The 18,229-nt window shown below is 38.6% G+C and overlaps 1 protein-coding gene and 1 long non-coding RNA gene across 3 annotated transcripts in view; one reads left to right on the top strand and one right to left on the bottom strand.

The window, feature by feature from the left end:
- The window catches only part of LOC122880173, a 40,962-nt gene that overhangs the window by 13,793 nt on the left and 8,940 nt on the right, over positions 1 to 18,229 (bottom strand). The window contains exon 3 of one of the 2 annotated variants that reach the window (XR_006378853.1): positions 17,995 to 18,130. The exons of the other annotated variant lie outside the window; for it this stretch is intronic. This is a non-coding gene — a long non-coding RNA (uncharacterized LOC122880173). Of the gene's footprint in view, positions 1 to 17,994; positions 18,131 to 18,229 lie in introns of those variants that run through there. 2 annotated transcript variants of the gene reach the window in all.
- Positions 12,376 to 16,519, top strand: LOC122880171 (hepatitis A virus cellular receptor 1 homolog). Its single transcript, XM_044205024.1, has 6 exons — positions 12,376 to 14,090; positions 14,278 to 14,616; positions 14,691 to 14,747; positions 14,957 to 15,036; positions 15,651 to 15,744; positions 15,902 to 16,519. Exons 1-6 carry the CDS (start codon positions 14,048 to 14,050, stop codon positions 15,988 to 15,990), a joined length of 702 nt encoding a protein of 233 aa, XP_044060959.1. The 5' UTR covers positions 12,376 to 14,047; the 3' UTR covers positions 15,991 to 16,519.

Genomic DNA, 18,229 nt, shown 5'->3' with positions numbered 1-18,229 from the left:
GAGCAGAGCTGCTATCTTCTCTCTGTTTTAATTACTGGAAAATTACAGGAAATAGTGCAGACAAGAGTTTATGTTATTTTCTCCCACTTTGCTTCTTTCACCCAGACTCACACAGTGTTCAGGGGAGCGGTTCCCAGGCCCGGGCGCCTCACTAAATCATCCGTCATATTCAGCTCTGTTGTGCATTGCTTTGACAGCAAGAGGGCCACAGATTTGCAGCATTACCTTATCATAGTCAGACTATATCTGCTTTAAAAATGAAGGCTTGTCAGGAAGACAAATATGTTGAACATTTTTACATTTTGTCATTTCTCAGAATGTAGTGTGCGTGAATGTACTTTCAAAAAGATGATAAATGCAGCATTCAAAACAGTGGAGCTGCTTTTACCGCATACGCTTGTCTCATATGACAGTATAGCTGGCCACTTCATGTACATTTGTTTTTACAACAACAGGCATCAGTCATTATAAGATATGTTTTTAAGATGATTTTTCTTGTCATTTTAACCTTCATTGAATAGTTGATAGTAAAGAGGCAGACAGAAAGGAGGAGAGAGAGGGGTGTGACATGCACCAATCAAACCAGGGATGTTGGGGTTATACGGTAGCTGCTGTAACCATTCGGCTACTTGGGTACCCATTGCTGTTTATACATCTTTAGGAAAAATAGGATCCAGCTCAATGAAACCTGTCTAAAATAATATGCATAGAAATATGTATATTTTTCACACAAGTACTTGTCATATGCTATGAATTTGTTGCCAGGAGTCCACATTCCTCCAGCGTAACCCCACCCTACTAAACATTTATTTCACATTATATTTATTAATTGAACTGTTAAGTTATGCTTTCTGTAAATTGTATCTATCTACATGATAGACTAAATTAGAGCCCAACTGGTACTGGATTTTTGAGGCGATAAGGAGCTAAAAGAAATCTGGTAACAATATAAAATGTAGGCTCATAGTATTTTTTTTTTTTTTTACCATGATTTGCAATGAGTGAGAGATTTTGAAGTTGAAAAATAAACTTGTCAGTTTGTCTGTTTCTAAGCTACCTCAAACATATCTTTAGAACTGAAATTTCCAGTTATGTATCGCCATATACGCCAATACTTAAATATGTGCAATAGGCTAATATTGGCCGATTTATCTGTCTAACTTTAGTCTAAATGCTCCACACAACCAGGGAGATCATTCTGGTGGATAAATACTAATTACTTTTATACTTCTATATATTCTAATTTTATACTAATACTTTTATTTTAACCGTTTCCTCCCTAAAATAGTCACATTTAAAGATAGTGACTTTAAAGAATCAGCATAAACCTTAAAAAACCCACCAGGTGTAAATGATCTGTAATTGTAGAACATACACTCCTACTCGTCATTAAAATCCCAGATTGCCAGAAATAATATTGAGGACTTGACCTCGCTGTCCTCTATGGTGGCTGATGAACAGTCTCTTTCATGTTTTTGTTTTTATTAATCTGCTCTGGAACTCATGAAATGATATTTAAATATATAAAAATGAAAGTTCTTCAGCTGCAAAACACAGTCTGTGTCACACGCGGAGTCTGATTTATGAGCCTCGCACCACACTACTGTGTACTTCGGGAACACAGCAGATTTTGAGGCTTTGAAGCACTCAATGATACAAAGCTTTTCAAAAATATCAAACACAAGGTTTTAACATCATGGACGTTCCCTTCAATCCCCTCCTGGGTAATGTGGCCTCCAATTCTGTTAATCTCTTGATGAGATCAAATGATGATTTTATTGTGTATTTAAAGGTTTTGTGCACAACTGGTTGAGGTTGACTCTGTTTCCATTTGCTTCACATTAGGGTTTCCAAAGCCACTTGTTGTGTGCATGGGGTGTCACCAATTTAATAAAGAAAATTGCAGCCAATGCTTCATAATATTTTATCTTTTATTAATACTAATGGTGGCAGACAAAGAGGCTTTTAAATGTTTTTGTTGCATTTAAACTTTTTAAGGGACTCTAATCATTTTAATTAATGACTAGTAAACAATTTAGAATATTTTGTTAGATGCCAGATGAACAATGATACATTTTCAATAATCAATCAAATCCAACCTTTAACAAATTTATAATACATTTATAATACGTAATTTAAACATGAGCACAACATAAGTGCATTAATTAAACATTAATATGAAGCATTTTGCATTGTGTGGTAATCAACAGATATTTCAAATATAAAATTAGCATGATCATCATCACTAATAATCGCAGATAATGATAATTATCAATAGGCATATCAAATAATTTAAAAATCAGTTGACCATTCATCACAATTTGGCATTTTTTGTCTCCCAGCAACTCTCTACTAAACCTAACTTTTGTATTGCATTTACAGTATTTATGATACATTTCCCTGCACGGTATATTGATGTTTAATATAACTAAGATCTAGTGTGACACCATTTTGCACCACAATAAAAGGAAAAAAAAGATAACAGAGGAGGTAAAAATGAAAAAATCATCGCCTCGTTTTCTCTTTTATCAAGCCTTCTGGTACCACATCTGAAAACGATATTTTGCACAATCTTTTATTCACAAGAACATTTTGTGCGCTTCTTGTTTAAAGCTGACTCTTCAGTCCAAAAAGTTCAGAGCAGAAACACACCATGTAACCATAAGACCCGTCTTTATAGTCCCTATTGATGAAAACAAGACTTACTGCAGCCTCTCAGTACAAACACTGCTCTTTTGAAATCCACAGACCTCAGCCAGAATAAACAGCGATACAATAGAAGCTCGTACAATATCATCCCTCATTCACAGTCGCTCCCTCTCTGCTCTTATTGGCAGCGGTGTTTATTATGAGAAAGGCAGTGAAAAAAACATAGCAAAGTGTAGTTTTGACAGATGTAAGAAATCGTAAGCACAAGATGTGTATATCTGCCGGGATTTCGTGCTTGTAAGACAAATTAAATTGTTGTTGAGTTAACAGCCAGACATTTGTCCAAATCCCTTTTCTTCTAATGACTTGTTAATGTCTGAAGCTGTATACAGAAAGTGTGGAGTAAACCTGGATGCTAGGCATGACGGGGATGCATCATTTAAATTGTTCTGTAGAGTGATATCCTCTCTGGTTTAGATCATATGTTGGGGAAAAAAAAATCAATTTATCTCAGTTTCCTGTCTCAAACAGGAAATAAATAAATAGTTGCCAGTGTGTCTTGAGTGGAAGCATTTTTCTTTGCCTAATTGAAATGCCACAGGCGTCGGTGAGAAACTCAGGCCGTCCCACCAGATCAGAGGCCAAGCGAGCTGCACAGTTGCAGCTACAGTGTCTCCAAGGAGATTGCAGTGTTATTAAAAAGACGTGCCTCCATGTTTATACCCTGTCTACAGGGTGCAGCACAATGCAGCGGAGATGTGAGGTCGATTGCGTAACCTGGGAGTAATTTCACTGATTGGTCATTCAGGCCTGGGCCCAGGCTGATAGACTTCACTAGAAATCCATGAAGCAGAGCGCGAGAGGGGGAGTGAGAGAAAGAAACACACCCACCATGCACAGATGGTTTGTTAGAAAGTCTCATCAAAGTAGCTTTTCCTCTTGGCTGAAAGACAAGTTTTAAATCACTTTGTATCACTAAATATAGGCTATTTTAGCACTATTTTAAGTCTTCTACAAAGATACAGAGATGTTTCAGCAAAATCTTAAATAGCTGTTGCATGCTATTTTTAATGTAAACAACACAAACATAACCATATAAAGTCATTTTCCAAAAATGTCTTATTCATATATGACAGTCATACCAATTTATCATGATTATATTTTATTCCCAAACCTAACTGCTGAGATGTGGGGCCACCGCAACTACAAAAGCAAAGTCCATCAGGGCAAACAACACCAACAGTCAGAATAGTGGCGTTATGGAGCAAAGTTTTAATCACTGGGTCTGCGTTGTCTTTGTTCTCACTCATGTGCACAAGAAAGCAAGAACGTGATACACAGTCCTGCCAAAGTGTTTCACACTGTTCTACTGATCTACAGGTGGCGGTAATACGGCAAGAAATGCAGCAATATATGCCAGTAAAGGCAGAGAAGAAGACAGCTAGCAAGTAAACAATGAAGACGGTGTAGTCCCTCATTCGTCCAGGAGTGTTCTATCGTAGAAAAGGTTTCAGAAGATCATGTGGTATGACTGAAAGCGCCACAACAGCTCCTAAATGAGGTAAGATTGTTTTGTCAGCTGCTGTTTCAAAGTTCAAGAATGACCTTTAAAACTCAAAAAGATAAATGTTATGATAGATAAATGATAATTATTAGCCATATGGTCCATAATAAATGTTCATTAGATCCTGCCTGTGGTTGTACCACAGTACTGTACTTTTATAATGCTGTTAATCATTTTAATGGCCATTTTGAATATGTTCATTTCTGTTTTCACTTGCAAATATGTGGCTTATATAACTGCACTGACTGGGGATCGTTTAAAGTGTGTCTGATCATGTTATCGCTTGTTATTTTGGCCCTAATAGACTCCACATTGTTAAGCTGGGTATTGGTGAGTAAAATGTTATTAGAAACTAATAATAAATTAACCTGAAATGTTCTTCAAATACATAAATAAAATAAATGTCTTTACATATATGCTTAACATCTCTTCTCACTGATCTCCAGAATGTCATATCTGCCCTCTCAGGTGAGTTTCTTTCCACTGACTCGGTGCCCTCTCTCCAGCTCCCCATTGAGTCTGTACATGCAGACATTGTGTTTACTTCCCATCTTTGTCAAGAATACCCATATGAATCTAATAAACAGGGGTCATTGGCTGAAGATGGATGGTGTACTCTGTAGACAAGACGGCTTAAGGAAGAAGAAATGTTTGTATGTGATGTGTATGTGAAATTTCCCGAAATACAAGGAGTTGTAATAGATCAACCCATCCTCTGTCTCTAACAATGACTCAATCAGAGGCCATTGAATCTTCACTTGTATGTGAATATTGAATTGAATTCGACAAGTCAGAAAGTCAGGAATTTACAGTTTATACCTTTGACAGAAAAAGGCACATTCTTTTTAACACCATGATGTGGAAATCATATCATGACTCTTGAGGGACTGCTACGACTTGCAAGGCGAGGGTCAAGCGACTGATGGGGTTAGCGAATCGTTCAGTTCAGTTCAAAGACTCGTAGTAGTACTGTAGTTACTGACTAGATGTTTGTTCACTTTTTTCGGAAGCTACACAATCACATCACCGTTCAACTGTACTGTACATACCTCATTGAACGCATCACTGTTCATACTGCTGTGATGTTTGGTGCTGATTCTGACTGTCTTCAGTTGTATGTTAATATCAGTACAAAACTAGATCTATACAAGCACTGTTTATAAGGTTAATAGTTTAGCAGCCACTGTTTGCAACAGAGTAGTCAGTTCAGTTTAAAGGTTGGGTGTTAAAGATTTGTTCATACATGTAGTGAACATCTCTAGCACTACCGCTAACAAGCTAATTGCTAGCAAGTTTACTGAGAGCTGATCATTATTGGCTATGCAAGCTATTATTACAATGTTATCTCATACACCACATTGGCTGTGGGTTTCTTATATTTTCTGATTATTTATATGTTACAATGGATACATTTCAGGAGGAATTGATTATTCAAAATGATATTTTAAGGGCTGGTTGATGTAAGTCTTGCTGGACAGACCTACACATTAATGACTTTGAGAGGAAACTGTGATTATACAACTATAAAACAGAAGCTGTAAAGGAGTGATAAGGTACTGCTTTGTCAAAACTAAATAGAGCTGTTACATGCTTCTTTACTGATTACCTTCCTACAGTAAAAGTAGACAAGCTAGCAAGGGTACAGAAAAGTAGCTAACTAATATCTGCGACATTCTCTATCTATCACATAACCTTCGCCTTGCAGGTGATAGCAGTCTCACATCATATTGCATGGCATCATGAAAGCATCTACATTTTAACAGGTTACACTCATATTCAGTACGCATTGCTGTACATTTTCTATGGTTTTACAAACACCTGCTATGATTTTAAAGTATGTAAGCTTTGTTGTTGTTTGTGTGAGTTGTACTACAGGGCACCTGCACATGGACTAGAGATGAAAATGATCTTTTTTAAGCTTTTTCACTGTGCATTTTACTTGGATATTTATATTTTTGTGTTGTGGTGCTTGATAAATAAACTTTAAAATATGCCCCATATGCATGACAACAGCGAGGAAGCATGTGTGTGTGTGTGTGTGTGTGGGTGTGTGTGAACACTTGCACACAGATAGAACACAAATTTTCTCATGAACCTTGACTCTGCTGTGTTTAGCGGTGAGGACTCGTGGCCTTGGGTTAAGTCAGTCTCTGTCTGCTCGGACACACCGACAGGAAAAAAACAGTCTGATAAAAGCTGCAGGGATTTAGACAACAAGAGGACTTAAACGTTTAACCTGCACTTGCTTAACTTGTTTGGCCATGATTGTGTGAGTTTGTATCCCTATTTTGAGCTTATAGTTGACTCAAATAGGTGCACTTGTGTTCTGAAGCACAAAGCGACGTCCTATAAAGTTGCAGGCTCAGCTATCCCAAACCTGTAAAAACTAGTCCAAGTCCAAACATTTTTGATCACTGCCACTAGGGGACTTTGTGCTCAGGATAATCTTTCCCATACTGGTCCCCTGCTCATGTCCTCGCACGGTTTTCTCAGCATCTCTCTGTCCTGTGTCGGGCCATGTGAGAAATGAAAAGAGGACTTTGTTTCCCAGCGGAGAGAAAGAGTTGGATCTGTATCAGCCTCGGGTCAGGAGAACTTCTTCTCTTCTGTACACTTCTAATCATCTTTCCTTTAAGGGCATGTTTATGTTTGCACATTTTTCCCCTTCGATTGTGCCGAAGGAGACTGAACTCATGAGAATGCTGTTGGTTAAGTATCTTAATATCCTGCCTCTCTTCCTCACGCTGTGTGGAGGCACAGTCTCAGCATCCTACCTTTCACATGCCCATTTTTAGACCATAATCTGCTACAAAGTACATACCACAGATGACTACGAACATTGTCAAGTTGTAAGTCATTGATCCAGAAAAGATTGTTTGTGGGAAAGCACTGCTTGCAACTGTATCTCCCATAACGATGCTGCAATGAGTAACAATGACGGGATTCATGGCAGCGTTCCAACACACTGGGGGTGGAAGGAAAAAGAGAAGAAAACGAACACTGGGAATGTTCAGAGCAAAAGTATATTGATTAACTTGACGTCCTTTAAAAGAAGACAATGTGAATACTATTTCTTTTCCTGAAAATCCTAGAGGCAACTGTACTGCTGAATGTAAGGTGTATTTCTATCTGGGACAGATGTCCACATCCTGTCCTGTGCCAACTTCTCCATCCTTGCTGCTCATTCTTACTTCATATCTTCTTTCTTTCACTTACATCCTGTTTTCCTTTCCTAACTCACGCTTTCTAATCCTCTTTAACACATTGAGACTGAAATTCTCTCCTCCCTCCCCTTGATCTATGTCCCTCTTTCTTCTCCTCGCCCTCATCCAGCTCTGTGTCTTCCAGGAGTGCTTGGAGGCGTTTCCGCTCCCAAACTCCCCATGAGCTCTGGTCTCCCTAGTGGGATATTAATAGGAGAGAGGAGGGGGGCATTGAGAGACACTCCCAGGAGGGGTGAGGGTGGGAAGTAAGAAGTGGGGAAAGGGCCGGAGCTCCAAAGTCGCCGGGAGCGCCAGTCATAAATCCATCAATGCATGAATTGCACACACACACACACACACACACACACACACACACACACACACACACACACACACACACACACACACACACACACACAGATTAGAGTATGTTCTTGTAGAGGAAATAAGAAATAAATGGACGGAGAGAAAGAGATTGACTGAGAATAGCCAAAGAAACCTACTCTATATTCCATCTAAACTATATTTACGCTGACTTGATTCTCCCATAAAAACTCCAGAAAATTCTGAAATCATCTCTTGGAGGTGCACAAAATCTCCAGACTGTGTCTCATTCATGGTTGAGAAAACTGACAAAACGAAGAATTCTGACATGCTTACTCTTTTCATTACATCACAGATAAAGTGAATCCATGTAAAACCCATTATCTTCTGGTGATTTCATGAATTTGCCTGAAAAGCGACAGTGGGAATATTTGTCTTGTCTGATCACTGGATATGTGATAATTCTGTGTCGTCGCTGTATTTACGTTGTGTCATTCACTATGATAGAGTCGAGATCGCTGTGAGCAGAAGGTTTGCAGCATTGACTGCATATAAAGATGGACGACGCGTCTCCACTTCCTGCCACTGTACAAAAATGAAGCCAAAATATCCCAGATACGGGAGCTGCCATCTTGCACTGGTGACGTCATTTGAACTGACTTTTATAGCATCAAATAACTAGAACCAAACTTATCAGAAAAACGAACACTTGAACATACATCAGCATAAGAACTACTTAAAATGACAGAAACCATCTTTGGGGAAAAAAAATGTTGACGTGTACTTTGAGTTTTTAGTTTGGCTCTTGTCCCATCCGCTAACATGGAGGGGGCAGGGTTTATGACCTATACTTCAGCCAGTCACCAGGGGGCGATCGAGATGTTTTTGCTTCACTTTTGGGGAGTGGTCATGTCGTCCATCTTTATATACAGTCTATGGTTTGCAGTGGAGATAGCTTTGATAGTGTGTTTCTGAAAATGAGAAGACTACTGACTCTTCTTCAGCTTACTTCGTATTATCTTCACACTCAACAATCTCTACCGATATCAGAAACTTGTAGAACAAAACACAAGTGGCGCATGCAGACCAGTCACAGTTGTTGTTGTCTCCGTATCCGTCGTAGCCCCAACATGTAGTTACATTTTGGAAGAGCCACACACAGGTATACAGCTCCTCCAAATTAACAAATTAATTTGTCCACGCCGTCTACAACAACACATAGTGTTTTCTGATCTGACGACACTATCGGCAGAACAACATCATTTGTCTGTTCCTTCCAAAACTTACAAATCACCACTGAAAAATAAATCAGTTAGGATTTTGCTAGGTTTAGGCACAAAATTGACTTAGTTAGGTAAGGTTATAAGGAACGATCAGGGTCATTCTTAAAACAAATGCTGACTGCAGGTTGGAAACAGGAAATGAACAGGAGTATCCTGAGTCCAATGTTTTGTTGTCCGATCCATCCACCCCAACCTACTCCATACATTGACTTTGTCGCTGTAAATAGTCACCTGACTTCCTCCTTTGCTCCCATTATAATTACTACAGCCACTAGATGGTTATTTGAACATAAAAATATGTCATTTTGGGGTACTTGTGTACTTCGTGTGTAGGCTCCAAAGTTAGGCTGAAACCCCTTAACACACAACTATAAATACACCTTAAGGGTGAGACATGAATCGTTCAAAAGGGCCACAAGGACCTCAATATCACGAAGATGACCGCAATATTTAGTATGATAATATTTACTCTGGGAGCTGTGGTGGTCTTTTTATCTTATCTAACTGATAGTGTTGACAAGAGGAGGCAAAAACAAGCTGTCATCAGAGGTGAGCAGAGGGCAGATGGAACCTGTCAAAGCAAAATATTTGGTCATCAGGGCATCAAATGTTGAATATAAATGAATAAATAAATTCCATACTGGGAGCTGACTTTTGCGGCACCTCACAATGTCACCACTGTCTCTTTCCATTGTTCAAATGTTTTACTTTTCTCATAAATAGTATGTTCTTCTCCATTAGTAATGTTCAGGTAACAATGACCTTCTTATATACAGGCATATACATGTAAGTGGTACAGACATAATATAGACATACACATACCTCAAGAATTACATTAAACTGCCTTTTCCCCTTTAAAGTTTGTATAATTTACCATGTGGAGCGGTAAACACGTGTTAAATGTGCTTTAGGGGGAGTGATGGGTAATAGGGGGAAATATTGACAGAAGCATCTTCAGGAATGCTGTTGTCCTATATTGTCTCAAGCAGATGGTTTGTGTCTCATCAGACAAACACGTTTAGGAAGTAGAGATCATCTGATGGACCAAGGAGCTGTTTGACAGCTCAGCAAGTTTGCTTCAAAGGTAACAGTGGATCCTCCAGCGTCAGCAATATTGCAAATCGATGCCTTCTCTCGCTTGCAATGATGGATCACTTTAGGAAACCTCAAATTGACAAAGAATGAAGCTGTGATGTATGTACTATTAGTGTAGCGATCATTCTTGACTTATTTTACATTTCATGGAGAAACTCAAGATCAGCTTCTCTGTGTTTCAGTTTTGAATTCCTCCAGAAGTGGAGCTGACCAGGAAGCAATTACCCACCTCCTTCACGACTGCTAAAAATGACAGACTCTGACCTCTGTTGTCTCACTTCTCCTTTTCTGTTTGCTCCCGGTTTTATCAGACATCAGCAAAAGTCGCCCGGCCACAGATTTGTCAGTGCTGCCACTTTGGCTTTGAACCAGACCAGTTTTTCTGCTCTAAATGCCATTTTTAAACCTTTATCTTTGCAGCAGACAGACAATGGCTCCAATTTGAACCCAAACAGGAAATTAAAGTAAACAAGTGTTGACAAGTGGAGCTGGAGACAGGCCTGTCAGAGATGTGCAGATAAAGGCTGGCAAAGACAAAATATTTTTCTTAGGCTGCTGTCCGCATATACACACCCTGACGCTATGTTCACACTACGAACAACAAAGCTACAAAACAGCCAAGAGTGGCCAGCAAGTGTTGCTTAAGTGCTCGTTGACATGGTTACATTTTTCTTCCATTTTCACAGGAATTGTGGGGACTGGAAATGGTGAAACAAAAACATATGATTGGTTGACGCTTAATGGAACCCTCAATGGTGGATTTTACCTTACCTTACACTGTAAAAACTAAAAGTGCCTTGAATATCCAATAGGGTACCGAAGGAACTTAAATATATTTGAAGTGCTTCAAGAAACCATATGATGGGGTTACTCAAATAACCAACTGGGTACTCAAAGAACTTAAAACTACATTGAAGGTGCTTCAAGTAACCTTTCCATAGGATGAGGTTTCTGGAAGAACCCTTGGCAACCTATAAGCTCCTGCAGGAACCTCTGACCATCACAGTGGGTACCAGCAAGCACTTTTCTTCAGCTCACAGCTTCTGGAGGCACCCTTATTAATTTGAGTGAGTCCTCGGACACAGGAAATACAGCCTGTATGTAGCATTACTATTCCTGTAGTGTTAGCTAACGTTAGCAATGACATGTGTAAGCTGATAGCAGTATTCTGTCAAGATTGTTGGTTATGTATGAACGTATGTGTGTGTGTGTGTGATTTTAATGAAAATAATGATTGCTTTTCTTCTTTCTGGTTCACACTCTGCAGAAGAAGACTGGTCCTGCAGTCACTCCTGTTTCTCCCATCCCAACCCCCCAAGCCCTCTGGAATCTGTAACAATCAAATGTATTTTTACTTGATAACGAGCTTAAATGAATAAAATTATAAGCGTGGATTTCTGTGTTGGCTGTGAAATGACTCATCTGGTGGTGACGAGTGTACCAGTAAAAGTCATTAAATGCTATTGAAATTAATTTCAAAAGTAATTTCAGTACTGCTTTTGCGAATTCTTGTCTTGTTCATTTGTTTATTTATTGATTATTTATTTTGTGTAATGTTTTTTATAATGTTTATTATTAATTTGACACCTCATTATTGTATTCTTCTTTAAATTCTTAAGGTATTACAGAAAATAAACAGTGAATAAATTATCCTCAAATTAAATTTGATTTGGTGTTGTAATCTTTTGGTTTAGTAGTTGCAGCAGCAGCAATAATAGGCCTCAAACACCCAGAGAAGCTGAAGTTCCTTGAGGAACCTCAGACGGTTAGGAAACGGTGCTTTGAAGCACCCAAAGTGGTACCAGACCATGCTGGAAAAAGAGTTTCTCAAGGAACCTGATAAACTACCCCAAGTTCCTCAGAGAACTGATGTGTTTAAAAGGGTTCCCCCAGTGTGGCAAACTGAGGAACCCTAAAAGGAGCCTTGGGTATCTTTTAATTCAAAGTTGCCATATTGGTTGCCAAATATTAATTCAGATTGAACAAATAAACAAATGATAAAATAAATACAACAGTTTTTGAGTTTTTGTCTACTAGCTTAACATTTGCAAAAATACAGTTTCTCAAACCCAAGAATGCAAAGAACGGACATGTGTTCTTGGGGAGAACATTCTTGCTAGTCGTTCTTGGAAGAATGCACACAGAACGCTGTTGACAGTTTGAGATGATGCATCCTTGCTGGTATTGTGCAATACCCCCCAGCATAGAGGTTGCCTGCAGCACTCCAAAATAACTTTATCACACAAAACAATCAGCCCAGAATTAAATTTATTGCCAAGTAGGTTTTCACATTGAAGGAATTTGCTTTGGTCTATTGGTGCATAAATAAGCATAGTAGAGAAAAATGAAAAAATCTATAAAATAAAAGCTAATTAAAAGCAAGTACTGTAACCACAACTGTACACTAACAATGTCTATTTAAAATATTAAAGCAACAACAGTAAACTTTTATACTGCTTCGGTTTATTATTTTATTTTTTTCCTAAGTGTCCAAATTGTAAAAAAAACTTTCTGTTGTTGCCGTCTTTCTCTGCTGCTCTCCACTCCTCGCTTCAATGTCGAGAACACTTCCGGGAATTTTAACCGTTCTTGGCGAAATGCAATTGGGTGTATATTGGGACAGTACTCTGGCCGCAAAAAATGACGTTTCACAAGGATGCAAGAACACAAGTACAGACAAGAACACAGATGTTATACACAGCCATAAAGTGTAATGGCATACCTGTGAAAAATATGTCATGTTTGCGAAATACATATTCCATCAAAGTGTGGGTTTGTGAAAGCAGAACAAGACAGAAATGAAAACTTGCAGGACAAGAGAGGAAGAAGCTACACCTGCCGACAGACTGTTGAGTCAAATCGTTCCATTAGAAAAAAACTGACTGTTAAAGAGCTTTATTCTTCAAAGCAAAAAAAGAAAACAACAATGTGGTCTATAATATCATAAGGGTCTAAACTAATAAAATGGATCATTTCAAGTTTATTGGTCATTTTGAGGAGTCTCTTAAACCTAATGGAATTGATAAAGCCTTTTGTTTTCACTCATAAAGTGTAGCAAATGGGTAGAGATTTTAAACACTAGATAAAAATAAAAATTTATCTATAGAGTGGAGCGTGTGGCTGGAGGTCAGACAGGTTTGGTAAGATGAGGTTAAGCCATTTTGTGACGGAAGCAAGAGAGAAAACTCTAGTAACCAGACAGCTGTTGATAAAACTGCAGCACTGACTACTGTAATAAATCTCACAGAAACTTTGTATGAAAATCATCAAGGGGCAGGCAGAAGATTCGATATAAAACACTGTCTCCTCCTTGGCCAGCAGAGAGAAGTGTATTAAAAATAACTAAACACAGCCAAATGACAACAACAATCTCCAGTGTGCTTCCTCTATTATTACTGCTACTTCAGTTACCACTATTACTGCTGAGGATGAAACTTTAATGATCTCTGTGGAAAACTAACACGCATGCACGCATGCTATAAACAAGAAAAGTTGGCTTCTCAAGAACTGCTTATGTCAGTATATGACACTTACTCAACCATGATGTTTTCTGTGTCATCTTCCTCTGGCCACTTTTAACCTTCCTACACTGAATAAATGTGGTATTGCCTGTTGTATTTATATTTCGGACAGTCGGATAATTTCACTTATCTTCTTACAGGTCAGAGCTGACGTTTATATGGACAATAATGAACTCAGATATTGGTTTATAACAGCTGATAAGACAGATCCTTTTCCCAGTGAGCTCATTGTGTATTATAAGAATTCAAGTCCAAACGCAGACAAGACTGGTATTGATTTCCTTCCTGATTTTTAGAAAAGGGAAGTTAAACCTGCAGTGCATGATGCCGTCCGTATTGGAGTGTGTGTGGGGGGAGAAATTCATCTTATGTTCATTTAAGGACATTGTTATACAATAACCTACACACATGCGTGGTCTTTGTTATTTTTTCCTCTCAATCCTGACCCAAGGTAAGTCGATATTCTGTGCTTTTTTGTTTTCTTGTATTTGTAGAGTGCTTGTGGGTGTAAGAGCTGTGGTGTGCGTGCTTGTGTGTGGAGGAGGGTGGGTGCATTTGTGGGTTTCACATTTCAAAATTACAATTACAATCTGCATTGCATTGTACAGTTTGATCATAGTTGTTGATGTATTCCACAGTGTCTTCCAGCACCTCCAAAGTCATTGGCCTCTGTGGGCACAATGTCACTTTGTCCTGCAGGTATGACACCAAAACTCAAGGCGTCCTGAGTTTCTGTTGGGGACGAGGGAAGGTGCCCAGGTCCAAATGCTCCAATACCATCCTCTCCTCCCAGGATGGGGCTGTACAATTCAGGCAGTCCCCCAGGTACCAGCTGCTGGGCAGGGTGACAGATGGAGATGTGTCCCTGACCATCCTGAAAGCTCAGTGGAGTGATGCTGGTGTGTACGGTTGCAGGGTCGAAATCCCAGGGTGGTTCAATGACTATAAGGTCAACACACATCTGGTCATGGTGGAAGGTAATTCTCATGAAAATTGTCCAGGTTGGTTATAAACTCTGTTATCCAGCCTCAAAGTATTTTGTTTATTCCAGCTCCCGTGCAACAACCCGTTACCGAGGCCTGGACACTTACTACTACTGGGACACAAGGTGAGCAATCACCTGTGAATAAATAAATAATATGGTGATGTTGATCAAAATTGGCTCTCTCTTTTTTGCAAATCTAAATGTCTTGAAGCAGCTGTTTTATTGGCAATGTTTTGTATTCAGGGATAGAATACAGTAGTTCATTGCATTTTATTTTAAGCATAAACTTAATTTTATACGTGGTCGTAACTGACGCTTTCAACTCCTTACAGAAATATTGACAACATCTGCATCTAAAAATGTAGAAGTCGGTGACCCAACATTTGACACAATTGGAAGTGTAACAAATGAGGTATGGTGCTGTTTATTTTTAAAATGAGGAAATATAATATATTAACAAAAAATTCACAGAACAAAATGTATACAGATAATGATACTTTTTACTGAACAAGAGAACTCTTTGATGGCTAAAATTAAAACCTACAGTGTTTTTGCATCTAAAGGAATGTTTTTTTAATGAAAAATATTAAGAACTAAAGGAAAATGCACACCTAATCTAAAGAGGTTGTGGCTTACAATTAAGACTTTAAAATAAGGAGGAGAAAAGCCGCACACCCATAGCTCTGATGCTGTCTTTTTTATTTATTTATAACCAATGTTTCGGCACTTCTGGCCTTCTTCAGGAACAATTTGTCTGAAGAATGATGTGACAAAATCTATATCCTAATTAGAAACATGTCATCGAAATTATAAGTGTGCGGCTTTCCCATCTTATTTTTATTGAAAAATATAATAATTCAACTTAATGTGATTTTGCACATGTGGGTGTGGGTTAAAGCTGGAAGTGAGATATAGAGAAGATATATTACAGTTTTCAATATATCGTATATTTATGGCACATATTTCAAACTATGTGCCAATTATAATTGACCCAGTCCCTCATGATAACGTTCATTTTCATTGCAGGAAAAATTCAAAGCCTTCCAGGAAGTGGGGAACATTGGCAGGATGGTAGCTATTTTCTCCTTCACCATCATCATAATCCTCGTCTTTATTTTCCGTAAGTGTGGAATGGATTATAGTTTGTGACTCATGTACCATTCAGATTAATTTTACACATTAAAAGTGGGCGTCTATTGAACAGTTGAAGTCACAGAGTGGGTCTTCCTTTTATAGTCTGATAATATCATTTTAACATTTGCATTTCTTCAAAACAGTGAGAGGATTTCTGCCGAGGAAGACACTTCAACATCTCAACACCTCTGCTGCTGAGAACATTTATGAAAGCTTACCGATGCTTGAGTGATGGTCAACATTACGAGAACAAAGGAGTCCACAGCTTTCTATAAGGAAGTGCTTGCTGAATGTGTCTGCTTGTCATGTGCCAACTCTATCCACCTTTCAAACTCGTATCTGTTAATCATTAATAGAGCGGAAATTACCTATTTCCCCAGTAAAGCAGCTTACAGCATTGAAAAAGGCAAATGTGTGTCATATGTGGCTGAGAAGATGCAAAAATATCCTGCAGATTAATTAATAAGCTTTTATTTTCTGTCCGTCTGTTTTTCACGGCAAAACTAATCTCACAGCCCTTAAAAGCTTGTGGATGGTTCACACATGTGGACACAATGCCACCTACTGGACTTAATACATTATTACTCGACTTAACAGTTTGGTTGGGGAAGATGGGATAGAGAAGGACGACAGTGTGGGAGAAATGTCTATTCCTGCTCTATATGTGTTGAAGAAAGTTGATCTGAATTGTGTATTGAAAAACTATTCCCAGTAAAGAGTCAAATAAATAGTAAAATAAAAACACATCGTGGACAGACTCAGTTTGTGTTTTGTTTTATGAAAATGCTAAATACACACTATGCTCAGTCTTAACTTCCAGGTCCACATAAATTACATTATGACCACATTTATGTCCAGTTTATGATAAAATTGATTGATTTCACAGTGAAACACTGCACTAAAATTCTCTCATTGAGGTGAAAGAAATGTGGTCTTTCTCTCTCGTTCTGTTCCTCCTTCTCTTGTTATTATATGAAGGGTCACTCCAAATCAGATCTTGTTCCTGTTTTGGGTGTGCATTTTCTCTAAGAAAGTAAACACAATTATCAGAGGTGAAGACATCTTTTCTGAATCAGTGAGATAAATGCTCTGAAGAGGCTGTGACTTTTGTGTTTACAGCCACTTTATATTTGATGACTAATGTGAGAAAACCAGCTGAAATGCGTCAACTTTGCATGATTTTTAAAAAATCGTTGCTGCTGTATGCAACTCTCTTTTACAGGTGCCTATTGACCTGACCTGGAATTCTATTCTATTTTATGGTCTTCATCACTTGCTTTTAGTTGACAGCATCCATTTGTGATGTGCTGTTGTGTGTACCTTTCTATTGCATGTCTTGCGTGTTTCTTTTTGTATAACTTTGTATTATGTCATTGTGCTGTTTGTTTTGACCTGCCAAGAGACTACAGATGCAAATTATTTTAAAGCTATAATCTGGTACGGTTCATCAAATGGTGACATTTATGTTTTAAACTGTACATGGTCCCTTTTAAATAAAATAAATATTTCAGGATGTAATGAGTATACGTTTTTGGAAATGAAGATGAAGATGACCGTGAAGAGATATTCACTGAATTTGACAAAAAGACCGGTATTGGATTAGAATCGCATACCCCACCTTTAAGAATATGAATGGTTAAAACTAAAACTTTCTATCCCTATCACTACATGGATTGAGACCAAACAACAGAAGACAGTGTGTTGATAACCTTGATACATTCCTCTTCTGTCAGCAGAAGTTGTTTGTGTGAGCATCTCAAGGACGGCATCATGTGATTTGGAAAGATTTCAAAGCTGAAACCACACTGTAATTTGGTTTAGTGTCGTTTAGCAGGTGAACTAAATCCTTCGATTGATTCTGAGACAAGAGAGTAAAATGATCTGTTTAGGCAGAAGACACCTCCCTCTGTGTTGCACTCTCCTCTTTTGTCTACTAGGTAAGACAGTCATGAGAATGATTTACATTTCTATTCAATGATGATCGTGAAAAGTTTTTATTTAATACATCTAACCAAATATAACTTTTTGCCAACAGGACTTTCTACCTTTTCAGGTTGTGTGTCTGCAGAAAGCATCATAGCCACAGTGGGAGAAGATGTTACTTTGACATGCAACTATGATGCTAAGTACTACGGCAGGCTTTCTGCATGCTGGGGTCGAGGAGCCCTCTCTTACTGGGACTGTGCAGATGAAGTGATCAAGTCAGACAGGACCTGGGTGACCAGCAGATTGTCAAAACGCTACCTGCTCCTGGGTGACCTTGATAAAGGTGACGTGTCACTGACCATCAGGCAGGTTAAGGAGAGTGACTCAGGGTTGTACAGCTGTCGGGTAGAAATACCGGGCTGGCTCAATGATCACACACGAGGTGACTAACAGTAGTCCCAGGTGAGAGGCACACAGAGGAGAGAGAAAATAAGAGCACAGTTCAACATGATACAGTCTACCGTGGAAATAATTCAAAATGCAGC

Source organism: Siniperca chuatsi, linkage group LG8 (genome assembly GCF_020085105.1).
Source record: "Siniperca chuatsi isolate FFG_IHB_CAS linkage group LG8, ASM2008510v1, whole genome shotgun sequence".
Classification (NCBI taxonomy): Eukaryota; Metazoa; Chordata; class Actinopteri; order Centrarchiformes; family Sinipercidae; genus Siniperca; species Siniperca chuatsi.
This window is presented reverse-complemented; position numbering and strand designations above follow the sequence as displayed.

Coding starts and splice junctions, on each gene's coding strand:
- LOC122880171 (XM_044205024.1), top strand. CDS start 14,048: ATGCGTGGTCTTTGTTATTTTTTCCTCTCAATCCTGACCCAAG. Junction 14,091..14,277: donor CCTCTCAATCCTGACCCAAG/GTAAGTCGATAT, acceptor TGTATTCCACAG/TGTCTTCCAGCACCTCCAAA. Junction 15,037..15,650: donor TTGGAAGTGTAACAAATGAG/GTATGGTGCTGT, acceptor TTTTCATTGCAG/GAAAAATTCAAAGCCTTCCA.